The sequence below is a fragment of the Sarcophilus harrisii genome, chromosome 1 (genome assembly GCF_902635505.1).
Source record: "Sarcophilus harrisii chromosome 1, mSarHar1.11, whole genome shotgun sequence".
Taxonomy (NCBI): domain Eukaryota; kingdom Metazoa; phylum Chordata; class Mammalia; order Dasyuromorphia; family Dasyuridae; genus Sarcophilus; species Sarcophilus harrisii.
Window position 1 is genome coordinate 133,541,989 of NC_045426.1, and position 23,853 is coordinate 133,565,841.

Sequence of the window (23,853 nt, forward strand, 5' to 3'; positions counted from 1 at the left end):
CAGTGTTCTTTCTCTGGTTCTGTCCATCCTTGATCGATTGAAACTAAGTTAGATCTTCTCTTTGTCGAAGAAATCCACTTCCATCAGAATACATCCTCATAAAGTATCGTTGTTGACGTATATAATGATCTCCTGGTTCTGCTCATTTCACTCAGCATTAGTTCATGTAAGTCTCACCAATCCTCTCTGTATTCATCCTGCCGGTCATTTCTTACAGAACAATAATGTTCCATAACATTCATATACCACAATTTACCCAAACATTCTCCAACTGATGGGCATCCACTCAGTTTCCAGTTTCTGGGCACTACAAACAGGGCTGCCATAAACATTTTGGCACATGCAGGTCCCTTTCCCTTGTTTAGTATCTCTTTGGGGCATAAGCCCAGTAATAGCACTGATGGATCAAAGGGTTTTATCACAGTTTGATAACTTTTTGGGCATAATTCCAAACTGCTCTCCAGAATGGTTGGATTCGTTCACAGCTCCACCAACAATGCAGCAGTGTCCCAGTTTTCCCGCATCCCCTCCAACATTCATCATTAGTTTTTCCTGTCATCTTAGCCAACCTGACAGGAAACCACTCCTTTAACCATTTAACATTCAGTCATTTCTTAACCTTGTCTTACACTACCCTACCTTTATGAATTAAGGGATCTTCTTCCACACCTGAAATATTATCTCCATATCACCAAAGGCCAGCTGAGGTGCTATTTCTGTCATGAAATGCTCTATGTTCTATACCTTTTCTTCTCCTTTCATTCATTTCCCCATAAAAGTGATCTTTCCCTCCTTATCCTTATACATTCTGCCTTGTATCACATTTATTTACACATATAATCATTCATATTAGAGTTCCTTGAAACTAAGACCATATAGGTGTCTTTTTTAAACCTAATAAGGTATTTGATAAAAATCTGTTGAATTGAATTCCCCCCCTCCATTAAACTGTAAGTTCCCTAAGGGGAGGAAATCATGGATTTGTTGGGGGGGAGGCAGTTTGTATAGATATGTTAAATCCAATATATGCATACATATTTATAAAATTATCATGTTGTACAGAAAAAAATCAAATCAAACCAGTAAAAACAAAAAAAGAAGCAGAATAAAATGCAAGCAAGCAACAACGAAAAGAGTAAGAGTACTATGTTGTGAACCACACTCGGTTCTCACTGTCCAGTCTCTGGGTATAGATAACTCTCTTCATCATTGAACAATTGGAACTGGCCTGAATCATCTCACTGTTGAAAAGAGCCACGTCCATCAGAATTGATCATCATGTAGTCTTGTTGTTGTTATGTATAATGATCTCCTGGTTCTATTCATTTCATTCAGCATCAGTTCATGTAAATCTCTCCAATCCTCTCTGCATTCATCCTGCTGATCATTTCTTACAGAACAATAATATTCCATAACATTCACATACCATAACCTATTCAGCCATTCTCCAATTGATGGGCATCCACTCAGTTTCCAGTTTCTTGCCACTACAAAGAGGGCATCTACAAACATTTTTGCACATGTGGGTCCCTTTCCCTCCTTTAAGATCTCTTTGGGATATAAGTGTTGGGTTTTTTTTTTAACCTTTCTTTGTATGCCTACTGCTTAGCATAAGGTCTGGCACAAAAAAATTTTTTTTAAATCTTATTAATGATTAAATTGTTGTAATTTGAAAGGATGAAGGGATTAATACAATATCTTTGCCACTGCTTAATGCAGATGTTTACATTCATTAATGCATTCAACAATATTTATTAACCAGTTACCATACCCTTATTGTTTTACAGTATTAATAAATTCAGTTAATTAATAGAAATAGCCCCAATAGGAAGAAGTTTAACTTAAAAAAAAACACACAAAAAATATTTGTGGCAGCCCTTTTTGTAATAGCAAGAAATTGGAAACTGAGTGGATACCCATCAGTTGGCTAATGGCTGAATAAGTTATGGTATATGAATGCTATGGAATGCTATTATTCTACAAGAAATGTTCAGGAGGATGATTTTAGAGAGGCCTGGAGAGAGTGAAGAGATCAGGACCAGGAGGATCATTGCACATAGCAGCAACAAAATTATATGATGATCAATTCTGATGGATGCAGTTCTTTTCAACAATGAGATGATTGAGACCAGTTCTGGTGTACTTGTGTTAGAGAGGGCCATCTGCACTCACAGAGACTACTGTAGGAACTGAGAGTGGTCTACAACATAGCATTTTTAATCTTTTTATTGTTTTCTTGCATTTTGTTTTCTTTCTCATTTTTTCCTTTGTGTTCTGATTTTTCTTGTGCAGTATGATAATTGTATAAATATGTAGACATATATTGGATTTAATGTGTTATTTTTAATATGTTTAACATACATTGTATTACTTGCCATCTATGGGAGGGAGTGGAGGCAAAGGGAGGGAAAAATTTGGAACACAAAATTTTGCAAGGATCAATGTTGAAAAATTATCCATGTATGTTTTTAAAATAAAAATCTGTAATAAAAATAAAAGCACATACATATAAATGCATTTTGTTGTATGCTTGCAAATTGTTATTTTTATGAATAGAAGGAATAACTATTTCTAACCATGATCCTAGTTTTTCCCACTGAGAGAAAAACATAATGGAAATAATGTTTTCTATTTCCTGTGAGAAGCTTATGTATAGAAAGTTGCGACCTAGAAAAAATAACAACAAAGTTCATATGGAAAAACAAAAGGTCAAGAATTTCAAGGGAATTAATGAAAAAAAAAATCAAATGATGGTGGCTTAGCTGTACCAGATCTAAAATTATATTATAGAGCAGCAGTTACCAAAACTATTTGGTATTGGCTAAGGAATAGATTAGTTGATCAGTGGAATAGTTTAGGTTCAAGGGATAAAACAGTCAACAAATATAGCAACCTAGTCTTTGACAAACCCAAAGATCCCAGCTTTTGGGATAAGAACTTACTGTTTGATAAAAATTGCTGGGAAAATTGGAAACTAATATGGCAGAAACTAGGCATTGATCCATACTTAACGCCGTACACCAAGATAAGGTCAAAATGGGTTCATGACCTAGGCATAAAGAATGAAATTATTAATAAATTAGAGGAACACAGGATAGTTTACCTCTCAGACCTGTGGAAGGGGAAGGTCTTTATGACCAAAGCAGAACTAGAGATCATTACTGATCACAAAATAGAAAATTTCGATTATACCAAACTGAAAAGTTTTTGTACAAACAAAACTAATGCAGACAAGATTAGAAGGGAAGCAATAAACTGGGAAAATATTTTTACAGTCAAAGGTTCTGATAAAGGCCTCATTTCCAAAATATATAGAGAATTAACTCTAATTTATAAAAAATCAAGCCATTCTCCAATTGAAAAATGGTCAAAGGATATGAACAGACAATTCTCAGATGAAGAAATTGAAACTATTTCTAGTCATATGAAAAGATGCTCCAAGTCATTATTAATCAGAGAAATGCAAATTAAGACAACTCTAAGATACCACTACACACCTGTCAGATTGGCTAAGATGACAGGAAAAAATAATGATGATTGTTGGAGGGGATGCGGGAAAACTGGGACATTGATGCATTGTTGGTGGAGTTGTGAACGAATCCAACCATTTTGGAGAGTAGTTTGGAACTATGCTCAAAAAGTTATCAAACTGTGCATACCCTTTGATCCAGCAGTGTTACTACTGGGATTATATCCCAAAGAGATTATAAAGAAGGGAAAGGGACCTGTATGTGCACGAATGTTTGTGGCAGCCCTTTTTGTAGTGGCTAGAAACTGGAAACTGAATGGATGTCCATCAGTTGGAGAATGGCTGAATAAATTGTGGTATATGAAAATTATGGAATATTACTGTTCTGTAAGAAATGACCAACAGGATGATTTCAGAAAGGCCTGGAGAGACTTACACGAACTGATGCTGAGTGAAATGAGCAGGACCAGGAGATCATTATATACTTCAACAACAATACTAGATGATGACCAGTTCTGATGGATCAGGCCATCCTCAGCAACGAGATCAACCAAATCATTTCTAATGGAGCAGTAATGAACTGAACCAGCTATGCCCAGAAAAAGAACTCTGGGAGATGACTAAAAACCATTACATTGAATTCCCAATCCCTATATTTATGCACATTTGCATTTTTGATTTCCTTCACAAGCTAATTGTACAATACAATTGTACAATTGTACAATAATTCAGAGTCTGATTCTTTTTGTACAGCAAAATAATGTTTTGATCATGTATACTTATTGTGTATCTAAGTTATATTTTAATATATTTAACATCTACTGGTCATCCTGCCATTTAGGGGAGGGGGTGGGGGGGGGGTAAGAGGTGAAAAATTGGAACAAGAGGTTTGGCAATTGTTAATGCTGTAAAGTTACCCATGTATATATCCTGTAAATAAAAGGCTATTAAATAAAAAACAAAAACAAAAAACAAAAAAAAAAACATACTCATATAAGCTTAAAAAAAAAAAAAAAAAGTTGCTAGCTAAGTGTGTTGGGCTACAATAGCCACCATTTGTTTTCCTTTATCAGGAATTCCAGCTGAGTGTAAAGACAAAAGTCAAAGCAAAGAAAAAATAAAAAACAAAAGAAGAGGATAGAGAGTTGGCTAAATGCAGACTTCATATTTTGTAAACAAATGAACAAAAATAATTCAGTCTGAGTCTGACTTCAGTTCTGACAAAAGACCATGCCTGAAGTATGCCTCAACATCAAAGCAGAAACAAAAGAAAGTTGGAAAGAATTTTCTCATATAAACACTTGTCTTCAGAAGAGAAGCAAGTTTTTTGTTTATGAAGTTAAATACTTTTGGCTGTTTCTGAAAGCCATCTCTCTAAAAAAGTCACCTAAGTAGATTTAATTTATATTGTTCCACACTTATGCATCAGTGATTGCTTCATAATATTTATTAAACAAATTATAGTAATTTCATAATTGTTACAAGTTTCACTATCAAACTGATTCATGGCTCTCATTACTTTGGTGAGTGAACTTACTCATAGGGAGAAACACCTGGTCCTATCCTCAAAGAGCTGACAGTTATTAGTATTAATTGACAAATATTAAAGGATAGACATATCCTTATTTTAGGAGAAAGTCTATCTCTCATTCAGTTATGTAACACCTACCACCACCACCACCACCACCACCACCAAGCTGAATCATGACTACCTACCATCTGAATTTATAAAGTGAAAGCAATTTTAAAATTGAGAATGAAGAATTAAAAGAGAACATGACAAAGAAAATGTCATGTTAAGCCCAGCCAGACAAATTAGCCAAAACCCAGGCTCTAGATCTGAAAGCAATTAAGCTGAAGCTCAAAAAATCAGATGGTGGACAATAAGAAAGTTAATGAAAATAGATAACAATACCCAAAGTTCCAATATCAGGCTTCTTCAGAATACTGAAGATTTTGGCTTCCAAAAGCCTCATTATTCTAGACCTTTAATTGCATCATCCTTTTTTTCCAAATGCTTTCCAAGTGGCTTTCATCATTTGTCAGACTGATCCTTCTAAAAGTATCTTGTATATCTAAGAGGAAGAGCCATCTAGAGAATGAAAGCATGGGTTATTACCTAATTGAAAGCAACTTAATTTCAAAATACACAAGTATATTGTTATGTATGCCAGGATTTGTTATTTTTATATGTAGACATCTGGAGGAAATAGATTCTCACTCATCTCTTGATCTTAAATTTCAGTATCAATTTTAGGGTCTGGCCCAAAAGCAAACTGGCAGAGATGTTCAAATTTCAAAATTCAGTTCAGCTTCAAAAGTTTTGGTTGGCCTTATTTTAAATAGGTTTCAAAATCTGGACTAGTTATCTTCATACTTATAAATAATGGAACAAGGACTGAAATGATTTTTATATCCAACAAACATACAAGGGGTGGGTATTTCATATTACGTTTCTCTGAAAGCTTCGAGACATTTTCTCTTTCACGATCATTATCTAATTGATCCTGACCATATCTTGGTGACAGTATAACTAAGGAAACAAGTAGGTATCCACATTCTTGTTTCCATTTGCTGGATGGTAATTGGTTATAATTATAGAGCGCTTGGCACAGGGCCTGGCACACAGTAAGCACTACATAAATGTTAGATATTATTGTCTCTATGATTAGATAGGAGACTAATAGAAAGAACATCTCATTACAGAACAATTCAGTGACACTATTGGGAACTGACACCTCAGATCAAACGATCACATGACATATGGCAATAAAAGGGAGCACCAGCAAATAAACATAGCAAGTTTGTAACTGCCGAGTGCAAAGACTTAAGATGCTATTGACTGCAAGGCACAGACCTATGGGACTATTGCAGGAACCTGGTTGGTGTATCCCTACCTCAAACCTCTTCTCATTCTATCCTTTATTATCATAATGATACTACTGAAGCATAGATATGGCCATGTCATCTCTCCATTCAAGACCAGAGTCAAGTCCAGTGGCTTCCTATTGTTTTTAGAATCAAATATAAAATCCTGTCTAGCTTTTAAAGCCCTTCAGAATCTGTTCACTTGCTTCCTTTCTAGTCTTTCCAATCTATATTCCTCTCTAAGATTCTACCAACCAATAACTCTGACAGTCCCTGCTGGTCCTTACAAAACACCCATCTCCTGACTCACTGGATTTTCACCAGCTGTTCACTATGGCTACAATTCTCTCCTTCTTCACCTGAAAACTCTAGTTGCCTTCCAGACTCCAGAAAAAATTTCACTTTCTTCAAGAAGGTGGATTCCTTTTAATCATACTGCCATCCATATGAAATCTGTCTCTAATTTATCCTGTATATATTTTATTTTCACATAGTTATCTACATGTTTTCTCCATCATGTAATATAAACACTAAGATGGAAACTGTATTTCTGCCCTTCTTTGCAGCCTCAATGATTATTGTGAAGACCGAGTTAGCACCCTGTATATCTTAGAATCAGCCAGAGTCAGGATAACCCAAAGTCCTTGGTCTTTATTCTTGGACTTTAGGGGTAGAAGTGAAGGAAATGGACACAGGATCTCCATGACCTCTCCTCTTCATCTCTCGCCCAAAAGTGACTCTAGCCAGTCTTACTCCACCCCCTAGTCCCTCCTACAATTCTCTGTATACACCAATTATCGAGCCAGCACAGAATAGTGGGAAGGGCCATTGTCCAAGCATATGCTTATAGAGTATTGTCCAATTGGTAATTAGCCTGAAGTGCTTGGTTGTCTGTGCATCAACTCAAGAGTTTCAGCCCTTTATAGATTATCACAAGGGCTGCCACATAGTAGGTGCTTAATAAATGACTTGACAAGAATAATTCCAAACTGATGCTTCCTTGCATAATTTTATCAGTATTACCTACAATTAATATTTAGTTAAAAAAAAAACTAAATAATTAGTGATGAAGTCCGGTACTAAAACAAAACACTCAGCAAAGATATAATTTTAGGTAGAAGAAACAGATATTTTGGATACTAAGCCACTGTTGCAAAATGAGCCAATGTGAGGAGACTCCAAGCAGGATAGAGAAAAATGCTTTGAGTATATAAATGTGATGGTTTGTGAAACAATGAGGCATACCTATGGACTGCATGGCACCAGTTGTTCTTGGCAGGCTAACCAACCTGGAATATAACCTTCATCAAATGGGGCTTCTTCCAACACACAGGTTTGAGGTGTCAACAGGCAATCACAACTTTTATGAAACAGAACCAGTGGTATAAACGGGACCAGGCTCTGCAAACAGCAGCTACAGCTGAAGATCAGAGCCTGTTCTGTATAGAGGTATTAAGTGTGGAAAATGCCGCTGTTCAAGGAAAAGTGTTTTCATACACAGTTAGCTGTCACCATTATATACCATCACTGAGGAGGAAGGACACCAAAAGTAGGTATGAAAGCCTAAACCAAAATATGTCATATTTTTTAAAATAACTTTTAAAATGTTTTTACTTCTCATAGAAGAGGCAAATATTTAAAGAAAAAAAATTTTTTTGAAAGCCAAACTGTTTAGGTAAATGAGGACAAATAATTAGGACATGCAAAATAATTAAAAGTCCTCTGGATATCTGTGTTTTCATTGGTAGATGGAACTCTCTAGTAAAGAAACTCCATCCAGCAAAGTAGGTCAGCACCTTCTCTGAAACTTACATTTTTAAAAATTTTTTATTCATTTTAAACTTGAAGAGAAAAGAAAAAAAAAATGTCTATATATTCAGTAGAACATAGAGGATTCAATATAAAACAATAAATTATCATTTCAAACTGTTTACTTTTTTTGAAAATTCATGTAATATATACTATACATTGTTTTCAAGGGGTAGGTACTTCATACTAAGTTTCTTGGAAAGGTTTGTGTGTGTGTGTGTGTGTGTGTGTGTGTGTGTTTTATGAATGCCCATTTTTCTCCAAATTTTTATTTTGTTCTCTATTATGCACTTTCATTTTTACTTTCCCCTCACTCCACTCCACCTTCGAGAATGCTACAGTTATACAAACACATATATACATACACACACACACACACACACACACACACACACAAAGAGAGAGACATGTGTAAGACTATACTATACATATTTCTATATGTCAGTTCTCTCTCTAGCTGTGGACAGTACCTTTTTTCATAGGTCCTAGTCTATCCCTGTTTTTCTAAAATCAACCAGCTCACCAAGAAATTTACAATTTTAAGAATTACTAAGAGCCACTGAGAAGCTAAGTGATTTATTCCCAATCCCTCACTCAGTTTGTGTCACAGGTAGGCCTTGAATCCAGGTCTTCTAGTTCTGAGGCTTGTTTCCTAGCTGCTAAATCGTGCTGCTTCTCATTTAGTGTTTATTATACTAAATAAAGCAAGTATATATTAAAATGTTTTTACACATCCTATTCCTCTTGAAGATACCCGTAAGCATTATCTTTAATTAGCATAACAAATTATTTATGCTAAAATATCATGTGAACAATGTGTTTTGTCACCTAGAAAAGGCTCTAGGGGAAGGGTCCATATTAGGTATCTGTCCTAGTTTTAAAGCAATGTGGACTTTCAGAACAGCATTTGGTTTTCAGATCAATCCTGTGGCATGGACTTTCTGTTCCATATACTCCTATCCCTTGGCTCCTGGCATTCTCTCTAGCTATTCCTCCCCTACCTGGAACATTCTCCACCTCAGTTCTGACTGCTTCCTTTAATTCCCAACTAAAAGCCCATCTTTAACATTGACATATATCTATCCTGGCTATAATTTGTTTATACATATTTGTTTGCCTATTGTTTGCAAGCTCCTTGGGGACAGGGACTATCTTTTTCCTTCTTTGGTGTGCCCAGAATATGACAGATACTATATAAATGTTCATTCTCTTCCTCTTATCTCCATCATAAAATTCAGGACACTGTGAGCACCTTGAGGTCAGTTATATTCTTTTACTTCTAACATAGAAATGGTTTAGATATAGATAGACAGAAATAAAATATCCCCAGTGTTAGCACAGAGCCTGTTCACCTACTAGTCACTATATAAATGCCCGAGAGCGCGCATTACCTTTGCCGAATGCTCCATGGTGACAACCACTTTGGTTTTTGAGCTGGACACCAAGTCCATGGCACCACCCATTCCTTTCACCATCTTTCCCTGCAGGCAAGAATCAGAGCATTAGAAGAAGCCACATTTCTCCAACTTAATTACTTGTGTGGGAGTGCCAAGTCAGGCTGAAGGAATATATCATTGGAACAAAGTCTAATCAGCTGAGGAGAACAACCCCTCTCCCTGCTTGTTTATTAGCACTGTCAAAACTCCTCTGGAGGAAAGCTTAGAACCCCAGTATTCTATTATCTCAGAGTTAAAAGAAAAAGTTGAAGACCATATGTGAAAAAGTCTTGATTTACTAACTTACCCACCCACCCCACCTCACTCCCCACTCTCCACACACATTTAATTTCAGGTAATTAGCAATATGACAATTCACAGATATGTAAGATAACTTCAGAATATTTATAGATTCTATAAACCCATATCAGTAGGATCCGAGAAATATTAGTTTAAAAGGTTTGTAAGAAATCCAAACATGAATAACTTTCTACACTTATTTATATCACAGCAATTTCAATTACAGACATTTTGGTAAATCATCTCTCCAATTTCCTGCAACAGAAGACAATATTCAGATATTCCATCAAAGGCAGAAATGACATTTTTTCTGGAGAGTAAGCTAAAAATGGACTAAAAAAGAAAACTTTTTCAAAATGGGCAGATCATTCAAATCTCCTTTAGGAATACCAGATCATTCCTGAATGATGCCCACTCTGACTACTCTTGCCTCCCTACCCCTAATTTTACTTGGACAATTCGGAGAAAATCAAGAGTTTCTTTCTCTAGATGAAGGTCTAAGGAACTGATGGATTTTGCTATTGAGGCCTGAGGAACTGATGGATTTTGCTTTTGATTAAATAAAATCAACAAAAAAATGAGTGACACTTTGACCTGAGTCCCCAAATTTTCCAATATTCTCAAAATTCTTTAACTTTTTGCTTTTCAACCCAAGACTTCTTGCTAACTACAAGACAGAATTTTATGCTATTTCCTTATTTTGAAGAGCATGGAGAGAAAAAGTTTGGCCCTTCCTTCTCACTTGGCACAATCCTCCTCCCCGTTGGACCTGTGTTGACAGGGCAGTTTAAGTCAAAGTCTGAAAAAGTAGAATTCTTTCTTGGCCAATGTAAAATATCATTTATGCTTTAATACTCCTTAATTAATACAATAATTATGTGAGCATCTTTAAACTATTTCCACAATTCAACTCATATAGAAAATATGCTACTACATTGTATGTTGGAGTGTCTTGTAAGTGAAGGAAGCTACTGAGATGATGAACAAACTCCCTGCCTCACGGTGAAGACAGAAAAGGTATGTTCATAAATGTCTATGAAATAAAAGAAAATGATACTTTTAGAATACAACAAATAGAAGTATCACAGGAATTAAGGAGAAATTAATACTAATTATAAGAGAAAGCTTCATGGAGAAGGTTAACAGTTTACCTAGGGCTTGAAAGATGTGTAAATTTCAATAGAGGGAGACAAGAATGTATGTATACATGTGGTAAGGGGGAAAGGAGTTTCGAGGAAATGGGAAAAGTATGACACAATGATATGGAGAGTCAGTCCAAGTTGAATTAAAGAACTGCTGAGTAGCAATGAAAATCCAGTTAAGACTATAATAGATGATCTGAATAGCATACTTTTTTTCATATGGTCTCATGAATTTCTCCTGCCATGTACAGACAGTCAAAATCTAAAGTAAAAAGAGCAGATAAGTTTTGTGAATAAGATTGGGTGATGATTAGTAAGACAAGAACAAAGAGAAGGGCAGAAGGCAGGGAAAGCAAGGACTTCTAAGTGTATGAGATGAGTATTTATTTCTTGTATTTAACAAAAAATTATTGTATTAGGACCAATGTTTTTCCCCTTTTCTCCTTCCCCATTCAGAATTCCAACCAGTGTTGGAAATCTTTTTTAAAGATTTATCCAGACCAGGATCAGGCAATAAAAGAAATTCTTCTAAGTTTGGGTTAATAGGTGCATTGCTACTCATTGCGTTTGCTCAGACAGATCTGATAAGCATTGGTTCTCTCCTTTGCTAGGCAGGTGAAATGGAAATTGCTAAATATCTTTGGCCAAGATTTGGGTAATCAAAGTAATGTACCCCAAGGCCTTCATTGTAACATTCATTTTCTTATTACATGCTGATTACAATTGATTGCCATCCTTCCAGAATATAAACTGTGAACCCACTACCATGAGTGGTCTTTGGTTTAAGAGAGAGAGCCAAAAGACCACCCTTTATTAAAATTCTGGCATTACAACAAAATGATTTATCCAGAAACTATGTCTCTCAAACTTTTTAATCATTGCATAAAGTAATAGGAAGGATATTGTTGAAGTTACTAACTATGGGAAAGGGAAACAAGTGAAGTCAGAATGGTGAAAATTAATTGGGGGGAAGGGAACAGAGAGGTCACAATGAGGATAAAGAAAAAAAATCAATAGTAAGGAGAAACTGGGGAATAGACAGAAAACTGCCAGAGCGGGGAATTTCAGAGTTGGAACTTTATACACAGGCATGCAAACATACATTATACATAGCTATACATACATTTATGTGTATATAAATCCAAGAATAATTGTGTAGGTCTAAAGTGTAACTATAGCATGATGATAGTTAAAGTGGAGTAAAGATGGAGATTATTAGCCTTAAGGCTGTTAAACTGTTAAGTCAGAGGGTTAGAAGGAGTATTTATCATAATTTTATATATATATGATATTTAAGTAGGTGTGTGATGTATACTTATATAGACTTTTCTGTGTATATAATTTACATTAGGTATATGATTTATAATCATACATATATATGGATATCAATATAATGCATATGAAATTTCTTCTACCCCCTACTATCTATCTGCAGCAATTTGTATTTGTGTATGTATGTCAATAGATAGTAAATGATAGAAAGACAGAGAGATAAATAAAAAGACTATAACTCTATAACTAAACTAATTGAGAAAGTTAGAGAAAGTAGGTGGTGAACAGTAACAAAGATGAAGAGAGTGTGATATAATCAGACAAGATAAATTTCAAAGTAATGTGGCTGATAGAGCAAATGATGAGGCACCAGGTGATGTGCATTAGGAGGGCAAAAAATGTCGGGGTCAGTAATGTGAGGAATACACAGTGGCCATTCTGTTTGAAAAGGTAGGTTAATTTAGGAGAAGAGATAAAATGAAGTGAAACAGCAGACACCAGGAATGTAAATATGAAATAGGGTGGGAGAACACACGGCAAGGGAAGGGGTTTTAATAATTAATGATGGAAAAGACAAGTCCTTAGTGAAACTCACAATTACCCAGTAAAATGAGAACACCCCATGAGGGGGCGCGTGTTCTTATCTGTACCCCGAAAGGGACTTGGCACCCTAAAAATGTTAGCTATAAGGAGAAGTGGCATTATGGGGAAGGGGGAAATCAAAGTGTTGTGTGGAGGGCATAAGAAGGGCAGTAAACATGGCATGGGCCATAGGTAAATCAATAGAGGAAATTTAGCCTCAGGGACTTGGACCACTGAGCTACACTGATCTCGATCAGAGTCTTCTTTCCTAACAATTACAGCAATTCATACAGAGGATGGGATGTCCAGGGAAATCATAAGAGGGAGGGAGGGAAGGAGGAAGGAAAGAAGATATGAAGGAAGGAAGGGAGGGATAAAGGGAGGAAGGGAGCAAGGGAGGGAAGGGAGGAAGGGCAGGAAGGGAGGAAAATAATACCAATTCACATATAAAGTCATGCAAAACATTTCTACATCAGGCATGTGGCAAAAAAAATCAAATGAAAAAATACGCTTCAATCTGTACTCAATATTCATCAGTTTTATCTCTCAATGTGAAAAGCATTTTACATCATGAATCCTGTGAAATTGTTATGGGTCATTATACAGATCAGAGTAGCTAGGTTATTCACAGTTACTTATCTATTATACTTATGCTATTACTATGTACAATATTTTCCTGATTCTGCTCATTTAACTTTACATCAATTCATATATGTCTTCCTAGGTTTTTCTGAAACTATCCCCTACTATCCCCCACAATAATAATTCCATCACATTCTGGGCACAATTTGTTCAGTCATTTCCCAATTGATTGACATCCAAGAAGGGAAGCATATGTATGGGACAAGATAGCTTCTACATCGCTTTCTAACTTTTAAAATTCTTTGATTCGAAAATAATGAGAAATGTTGGAGAGGATATGGAAAAACTGGGATAGCAATATATTGTTGGCAGAATTGTGAATTTATTCTACTATTCTGGAGAGCAATTTGGAATTATGCCCAAAGGGCTCAGTATCTCTACTGGGCCTATATCCCAAAGAGATCATAAAAAAGGGAAAAGGACCCACATGTGCAAAAATGCTTGTGGAAGTCCTTTTTGTAGTAGCAAGAAACTGGAAACTGAGTGGATGCCCATCAGTTGGGGAATGGCTAAATAAGTTATGGTATATAAATGTAATGGAATATTATTGTTCTATGAGAAATGATCATCAGGATGATTTCAGAAAAGCCTGGAGAGGCTTAAAAGAACTGATGTTAAGTGAAGTAAGTAGAACCAAGAGAACATTGTACACAATAACAAGATTATGTGATGATCAACTGTGATGGCCATGGCTCTTTTCAACAATGAGGTGATTCAGACCAATATTGTCCAATAAACTTACGGAGACAGCCATCTGAACCTAGAGAGAGGGCTGTAGTGACTAAAAGTGGATCAAAGCATGGTATTTTCACCATTTGTGTTATTGTTTGCTTGCTTTTTTTTCTTTCTCATTTTTTTTCTTTTTTGATGATTTTTCTTGGGCAGCATGATAACTGTGGAAATATGTATAGAAAAAAATTCTTTGATTCTCTGAAAATTGAATGGTAATAAAAGTACTTGCAGCTATTTCCTTGCAATTAGATGACTCGGTAGATAGAATTCTGGGCCTGGAATCAAGAAGACCTGAGTTCAAAATATCTGGCCTCATACTCAGCTGTGGGGCAAATCACTTATCCGCTGCCTTAATCCACTAGAGAAAGAAATGGCAACCATTTTAGTATCTTTGCCAAGAAAACCCCAAATAAAGTTGTGAAGAGTTAGGCACATTGAACAGCAACAACAAATGATGTCATTAAGAAGAAAGCCATCGGTAACCAGACATGTTAATCATAAATATCTGGCAGTTATTGTTTCCCTCCTACTTTCGCCAAGCAAATAGTCATTATAGTTTTTCTTCCCCAAAATGTGCAATTATTTTAACAAAATGAAAGTATGTAATTTGTAACTTTAAATTATCTTAGTCATCTTAGAAAATTATTATTCTCTGAGGAAGAAATTACACTGTCAGGTCAACAAGAAATCATAAAATACTAGGTTTTGTTAGTCTTTTATCTTCTTCTTTTCCAGTATATTCAGACAGGAAAATACAAAACAAGTTTTCCTTCCTTTTCAATTCCCAAATGATTTTTGAATTTAAAATGAATTAGTCCCATGAAAGAGAATATTCTTCTACAGCTGCAGAAGAACCAACTACTAATAAAAGCTATATTTTACATTCTCTAGCTGCCGATGAAACTAAGTATCTAAGTAACTTCCATCAATTCAATTGAAGTCAAAATGTTTAATGAGCACCTACTATGTACTTACACAGTACTAAGTACCTTTCCTCATGTAAAAATATGATCCCTGGGGATATCTATCTTTCTCTAACCTCTCTGCTGCCTTCCAATTTCCCATCTCCAATTGCCTTTCAGACAGCATCTTAAATTCAGTATGTCTAAAACTGAACTCAATATCTTTTCCCCAAACCCTCCTCCTCTACTAACTTTCCTATTACTATTGAGAGCAAGAACATCCTCCCTATGCCCCACAACCTAGGACTCGTAGACTTGCCACTCTCTCCCATTCATCCCCACCATATCCAAGCTCCTGCCAAGACTTGCAGATGTCATCCTTACATCATCTCAAACACATGGCCTTCCCTAACAGAGCCACCATTTTAGGGTAGACCCTCATCACCTCAAGCCTGCCAATGGGACTCACTGCCTCAAGGCTCTCCTCACTCCAATCCATTAGCCACACAATAATTTTCCTAAAATATGGGTCTGACCACGTCACTCCATCTATTTAATAGGGAGCCAAAGGCTCCCTATTGTCTCTGGGATCAAGTGAAAATGCCCCACTTGGCATTCCTAACCTGTTCCCACCTTTCCAACACACTCACATCTTACTCCCCACCACATCCTCTTCCTGGCCTCCTGACTATTCCATGACACTGTCTCCATTCTCTGCATTTTCTCCCTCGTCCTCCGCTCCTGGAATGTTCTCCATCCTCAACTTCACCTACTGTCTTCCTTGGCTTCCCTTAAGTCCCAGCTAAAATTTAGCTTCTACAGGAAGCCTCTTCCTTGATTTCTAATCTCTTAATTCTAATTCTTTCCCTCTTACTTTTTTCCTATCTATCCTGAATATAGCTTGTTTGTGTATATTTGCTTGTTGCTGACTCCATTAGATTGTAAGCTCCTTGAAGACAGTAACTCCCTTTTGCCTCTTTTTGTATCTCTAGTATTTGTTAACACAGGACCTAGCACATAGTAGGTATTTAATAAATGTTTATGGATTGACATGTGGCACTGTGAAAGGACTTGGAAACAAGACCCAAGTTTAAACCCAGTCTCAAGCACTTGGTGGCTATGTGATCCTGGGCAGGAGTGATAATCTGCCTCAGTTTCCTCATCTATGAATTGGGGATAGAAATAGTATCTACCTCCCAGGGTTGTTGTCAGGACAAAATGAGATATTTGTAAAGAGCTTTGTAATCTTAAAATTCTCCATAAATGGTTAATTTAGTTGTTGGTGTTACATATTCCCTGCCCTCAAGGAGCTTATAATAAAATAAGTTGGGAAACAAAATATAAACATATGAACCAATTCAACAGTAATCAAGACAGCAGGGTTCAATGAGTCCTAAAAGAATTCAAATTGGATCAAAATTATTAGAGTCTAAAGAAGCAAGGAGAGCTTCATGTAATAGGTGAAACCCATCAGGCTTTCAAGAATAATCAAAATTTGAGGAGGTAAAAAAAAAACAAAGAACTCTGTGGATGAGAACAGAAGCATAAAACCAAGACAAAAAATATTGCACACACACACATAAAAACCCAGCCAATAAAACCAAATAAAAATAAACAAAAAAAATCAAACAAATCCAAAATTACACAAAAGGATTTACTGTTATAAAGGTTTAAGAAAACATTAAAACTATTTTTAAAACATCAGAAGCAAAGGGGACAACATACTTATAACAAATAGACATAGTTTTATAACTGAAACATGATGAGGCCAGTGTAATTCTTAGTATAATCTTTTATCATCTTATATGTATATATACATATATGTGTATATAATATGTATACACATATTTATATAAACAAATGTATATGTACCTATGTTTCTTGCATTATTTCCTTTAACTTTGAAATTAATGAAAATGTGCATATAGGAGTGATAAAAGATTATTTTTCTTGTCATATGAACTCTTTCCTTTCAAGATGATTTAAAAAATTTTAAGTTTTGAAAATGATGGCAAGCAAATGAGCTAGAAAGATGACCTGTTACATAAGTTACTTATAAAATCTTTCAAAAAAGGATTTTATTACTAAAATACTATGTAATTAGACATTATAATTCCTATTCAATACCATCTTGTCCTGCAAATGTGTCCTAAGACTATCATCCTTCTTAAAAGTGACCCTGTCTGGAGGATCCTGGGAAGAGAGCAGAATAGGTCAGACAACTCCAAGGTTTCCAGATTTCCCCTTGAAACAGAACAAAACTGTCTCAGAGTGAATATATAGCAGTAAAAACAAGCAGACGGCCCAAAGAAAGCTGTCCAGACTGAGGTTTGGCCTGTGTGAAGAGTAAATACCTATTGATTGGATTCACTGAAACAAGTGGAAAGCATTGGAACTGGCTATACTGGGAGACAGTCTCAGCCCCAGCCCCAGGAGTGTCACCTCCCAGACAGTATGACAAGTCCAGCCTGAGTGGGGAAGACCAGGCTCCGCTCTGCTGCCACAATGAGGCCCTGGGTGAGCAGGAGCCAGCACGCACCCAGTAAGCCCAGAAGCAGTGGGACAGGGAGGCTCCTGGCTGTGCACACTTACAGGAGGGCAGAATTCTTGGTTTGGGGTTCCAGTCCACGGGAGGAAGCAAAAGAGGACCTCAGATCAGAGACACCATCCCCACACCCCAGGACTCGTGGTGTTTACACCAACAATCTAGTATGTTAAGGGCCATGCCTAGGTGAAGGGGCAGGTCAGTTCTCCGAGAGCCTCCACAGCTGCGGATCACAACACTTGAAAGGGTTACAAAGCAGCCTTTACTAACGCAGATGTTCCTTGTGGATTGGGAATGAAATAAATTATAGGTAAGAGGGAAGAGAAGAGAGATCAGAGAACAGCAACTGCCTTTCAGTCTCCTTGTATCATCATCAACAGCTAACGTGAAGAGCTCCATTCTAGAGGTCTGAGTTAGACCCCCACAGCCACTGGTAGGTGACTCCTGTATCACAACAAATTTATAAATAAAAAATAAATGAGCATACAAAGGATAAGGAGTCTGACCACAGAAAATTACTATGGGAATAGGGAAGACTTCATCAGAAGAGAGTAACACTGAACAATCATCAACCCAAAAAGAATTCACAGAAGAACTCCAAAAAGACTTTAAAAATCAAATTAGAAAGATTGAAGAAAAATTGAAAAAATAAAATAAAACAATCCAAAAAAAACAAGTTTATGAAAAGAACTTCTACCAACTAGAAAAGGAGATTCAGAGTCTTAAGAAAGAAAATGATTCTAAAAATTAGAACAGGGCAAGGGAAAGCTAGCAAAGTTTTAAGAGACCAAGAAATAATAAAAACAAAATACAAGAAGTAGAAAAGAATGTGAAACATCTCATAAGGAATGTGAAATATCTCATAAGAAAAACAACAGATCTAGAGAAGAGGTCAAGCAGAGCAAACATGGGAATGATTAGACAATTTGAAAGTTACAATCTAAGAAAGAATCTTGATACAAAAGTAAAAGAAAATTCTCCAGAAGTCTCAGAATAAGAGGAAAAAGTAGAAATAAGAAAAATCCACCAATTGTTACCTGAAAGAAATCTAATAAGGAAAAGCTACAGGAACATCATGGTCAAATTTTGAAACCCTCAGATCACAGAGAAAATATTATGAAGAACAAGAAAAGGGATAGCTAGCTGGTGCAGTGGAAAGAGCATCAGCTCTGAAGTCAGGAGGATCTGAGTACAAATATGACCTCAAACTAACACTTCCTGGCTGTGTGACTCTGGGCAAGTCATTTAACCCAACTGCTTTAGGGAAAAAAAAGAATGAAGAACAAGAAAAAAATATAGCAAAGCCACATTTAGAGTCACAAAAAACCTAGCAGCCGCTATACTAAAAGATGGTGGGTCTTAGAACACTATTTCAAAGAGCAAAAGAACATAGGTTGCTATCAAAAATGTCATACCCTGCAAAGTTAAACATAATACTGAATGAAAAAAAAATGGATATTAAATAAATTGCCAGACTTGCAGGATTCTGTTGCAAAAAGACTTGAACTTAATAGAAAATTTGACATATAAGTTCCAAGAGACATAAGGTAAACATCGAAGACTTATTTTAAGGGACTCAGCAAGGATATACTGTCTGTTTTATATGTGAAGAAATAAACCATAGGTCTAAGAGTGTCAATAATTAGGTAGTTCAAAAGAAAGATTTGGTAGATCAAAATATGATGTGATTCTAAAAAAGCAAAAACATGTAGGAAAAATTAATGAATAATTATGTTATATAAATGAGGTAAGAATAAGAACTAACACAGAAGGGAGAGGAAAGCTGATACTTTTGGAATCCTACTCACCTTGGGAATAGGTTAAAGTGGCAACAATACTTATTTATCTAGAAGGACATGAAAGGCTTATGAAGTTATAAATAAGAGGGGAAGGGAATAGGATAAGGGGGTATAGAAGGGTGTGTAGATTAACAGGAATGGCATAAAGGAGGAGGAAATGGGAGGGGGAGAGGATGGGAGAGATCCTTGGAGGTGAAGTAAATTAAGAAATAGCAAGGCAAGATAATAGAGTAGAAGTAAAACAGAGGAGTCACCATGAAAAGGAAATAAGAGATACAAACAAACATAATAATGATCAGGAATAGAATTTATTAGGAAGAAAAAAGCAGGTATAGTAATCACTGATCTCAGACAAAGCCAGAGCTAGAATAGATTTAATCAAAAGAGAAAAATAGGGAAACTACACTATATGTCAGCCATATTAATCAATATTATTTTAGATTACTTAAAATAATAGATAGTGTAAGTTAAAATATTGCTATGGTGTAGGAAATAATAAATTTGTGAATTTAGAAAAATATGGAAAGATTTAGACTTATGAAGGATATTATCTACCTTCAGAGAAATAGAGGACAAATGAGTATAATATGGTTTTATGTATATGCATATAAGTGTATATGGGTATATGTAGGAATCTCAGTGAGTCTCAGGCATGCCTTTATGCAAATCTGTTTGCTGAGAACTTTGAAATTCACTCCTAGCTACTTAATAAATCTCAGGAAACATCAGGAGGATTGGCTATCTTCCTGTTGCCTTTATCAATGAATATATCTTTTATGGCAGGCCTATGTCAACTCCAGAAACCTAGCTAGTTCCTGGATAAACACAATCCTCCAAAAGAAATAGACAAAAATTTTCTTTGATGGATCTCTTGCAATACAGTATCCCTGTACTTGAGGGGATTGCTCTGTCTCAAGGGTCAATTATCAACTGAGAATTTTTAGCATAGTGCCTTCTTTGTTCTCAACCTATAAAAACCCCTCTTCGTGGAAAGGGACTTTGAGAACTCAGTTAAGAGGACTGGTACCACTCGCCTTACACCATTTCCCACTTCAAAGCCTGGATAGCTGTGACTCAGGTTCTCCCAGCCATTGGAGCTTCCTTGAAATGCTGAAGATGTATGACGTATGTTGTCTGTTTATTATATTATTTTGGTGATCACCATGTCTACTAATTGCACATTACTTTCATAATATAAGTTTCCTCTTTTCTTATATCTTGTTTAAATCAGGCTTCTGAGCAGTAATATACTTGTACCCAGCATCTTTAAGACTATGTCTGTTGAATGTGAATTTTGAATGTAGATTGATTCTACAGAATATATATATATATATATATATATATATATATATATATATGTCTGATTATAGATATTTATCTGTATGTATGAATATGTCTATATATGTATGTATACATATAAATACATATATTATATATTTATGTATATGTGCATATATATTTGTGTGTATTGTATGTGAGAAAAATATACACATATGTGTATGTATATATAAATATCCATGCTTAATTGTAGCCTTCTTGGGGGAGATGGAGGGAAGAAAGGGGGAAAAAAAGAATAAAGTAAAAAAAAGCACTAAAAGAACTGAAGAAAACCCATAAGGAAGCAAAAAAAAAAAAAAAAAAAAAAAAGATGGACAGTTCTGAACACAATATATAGTATGTAGGCTACTTGAAATAGAAATTTATTCTCATATTTTGAAACCTCATATTCTGTACAAATGGCAATGTCTTTCCATTTTTTTTCTTTTTTCTATTTTGTACTTAAGTTTTAAATAAGTACATTTTTTATAAAAAAGAAAATGATTGTTTTTATAACAGCTGTCTACTCCTATTAGAAGGTGAGTCCCTTTGGGCAGAAACTATCTTATATTTCCATTTGCATAGTTGCACAGCACTGTGCTTAAGCACATAGTAATTCCATAATAAACACTTTTTCATTCATTAATCCAGTGACGATTAATCTCTGAACTTATATTTGCATACATCTAATTTTTTTAAAGAACCTTATTTTAAAATATTTTGTAATATTTTAATTGTATTTATTAAAATTTAAATATAAAATAGGAAAAATGAAATAGAAAAAGAAATACAGATAAAGAAAAAAGAACATTATCATGTGCACAGCAGAACAAGAGTATTCAAAATATGAGACAAATTTCCATCTAAACAAAGCATATATAACAACAGAAGACATTGTATTCAGAACTGTCTATCTTTGCTTCCTTGTAGGTTTTCTTTTGCTCTTTACTTTTTGTTTTATTCTTTTTTTTCTCTTTTCCTCCTCGTTCCCCCTTCCAATCAGGCTACAGTTAAGCATGTATATATGTGTACCTATATACATACATACATACATATACACATAGCTATATACACTTATATATACCTACATACACACCATACATATATATACATATATATTACATGTACACACATATACATATATATACATCCAAAATAATATTAATATGGTTGACATATAATACAGATGTCTCTTTTTTGATTGGATCTTTTTAAAAGATCTTTGTCTGAGATCAATGATTTATTACCCCTACTTCTTTTTTTCTAATAAACTCTACTACTCATCACTCTTATTGTATGTGTATATCTCTTATTTCCTATCCCTGCTGGCTTCTACCTTATCTCTACCCACTGGCTTGTCTTGCTATTATTATCTCCTCCTATCTCAAGGATCCCTCCATTATCCTTTGTCTCCTATCTTTATCCCACTTCCATTTATCTACACACCTTTCTGTACTCTGGTTTATTTTCTACGTTCTTCCCCTCTTATTTCTTTATAAAATTTTGAGTTTTATACCATTCTAGAGATATGCATACATACATGCATACACAAACACATATACATATATACTTACATAAACATATGTTATTGTTTTCTCTTTAACCCATTCCAGATGTAAGATTTCAGAACTACCAGCTTTCTTCCCCTAATTCCTCTGTGTCAGCTCTTGATCTAACACCTCCTCGTATGATATTATTACTGTTTTTACTTTTTCCAAAACAGTTTGGTTTTTTAGAATCACATCATAATCAGCTCTATCCCAATAATACTTTTGAATTACATGATAACTAATGGCAAGTTTAGCCATATGGCTTACATTTCCACATATAAAACATAAACAGTTTGTCCTCATAGAATCCCTTGAAATTAGTCCTTGATGCTAGCTTTTATATGTTAAATTTTCTATTAAGTTCAGGTTTGTTTTGTCACAAAATCCCGAAAATCTGGCAATCCTCTGAATATCCTTTTTCTCTTTCAGTATCATACTGAATTTTGCTAAATATGATATTTTTGGCCACTACCCTAGTTCTTTTGATTGTCAATATGTGGTGATATAAGACCTGTGGTCTTTTACTATAGCTACTGATAGGTCCTGTGTAATTCTAATTTGAATCTTTTTTAAATTTTGATTTTATCTGAGATCAATGTTTACTGCACCTACTTCCTTTTTTCTAATAAATTCTATTCATCACTCTTATTGTTGTGTTTGTGTAAATCTCTTCAACATATTTGAATCGTTTGAGCTTTTACTTTCTTATTTTTGGTTGCTTTGTCAAATTTTCTCTTTGATCTGAGGATTTCAAAATTTAGCAAAGATATTGCTGTAGATTCTTCTTGTAGGAAGGCTTTCATGTGTTGATCAGTGGACTTTTTTCTGTTTTTATTTTCCTCTCTTTTTCTAATACTTTAGAACAATTTATTTCTAATAGTATTGCATCAAGATTCTTTTTTGTTTGTTTTTAAAAGTCCAATTATTCTTATATATGTTCTCCAGATCTGTTGTTTTTCTTATATCTTGTATTTTATTCTATTTTCTCATTCTTTATATTTTATTATTTCTTGATTTCTTATAATTTCAATGGCTCCCCCCTTGCCCTATTCTAATTTTCCAAGAGTCATTTTCTTTCTTAAGACTCTGGATCTCATTTTCTAGTTGGTAACTTTATTTTCATAATCACTTTGTGTTTTTTTTTTTTAATTGTTCCTTTTTCTTTTTTTGATCCGGTTTTTCTTCAATCTTTCTGAATTCATTTTTAATCTTTTTTTGAGTTGTTCTTTAGGGGTAGGAACATCTTTTTTAACTTCACTATCCTCCTCTGAAAATGAACTTTGGTCTTCCCTGTTCCCATAGTAATTTTCTATGGTTGGATCTTTCTTTTTTACCAGCTTTTTTTTTTTTTTTTAAATAAAAGTTTGTTCATGTAATTCCCTCTAGTCCTAGGGTGTGGGGGGTTAGTGTCTCTAATCTCAGGTCCTCCTCTGATTCTCCCTTCTGGTCTAGAACCCCAAATCAAGAAGTCCCCCCCTTCTAGAAGCT

The 23,853-nt window shown here is 35.1% G+C and overlaps 1 protein-coding gene across 1 annotated transcript in view; it reads right to left on the reverse strand.

Annotated features, from left to right (window-relative positions):
- Nucleotides 1-23,853, reverse strand: part of OXCT1 (3-oxoacid CoA-transferase 1) — a 180,542-nt gene that overhangs the window by 33,331 nt on the left and 123,358 nt on the right. Inside the window, exon 14 of the mRNA XM_031964557.1 lies at nucleotides 9,538-9,627. Within this exon, the coding sequence (XP_031820417.1) occupies nucleotides 9,538-9,627 (90 nt within the window). The remainder of the gene's footprint in view (nucleotides 1-9,537; nucleotides 9,628-23,853) is intronic.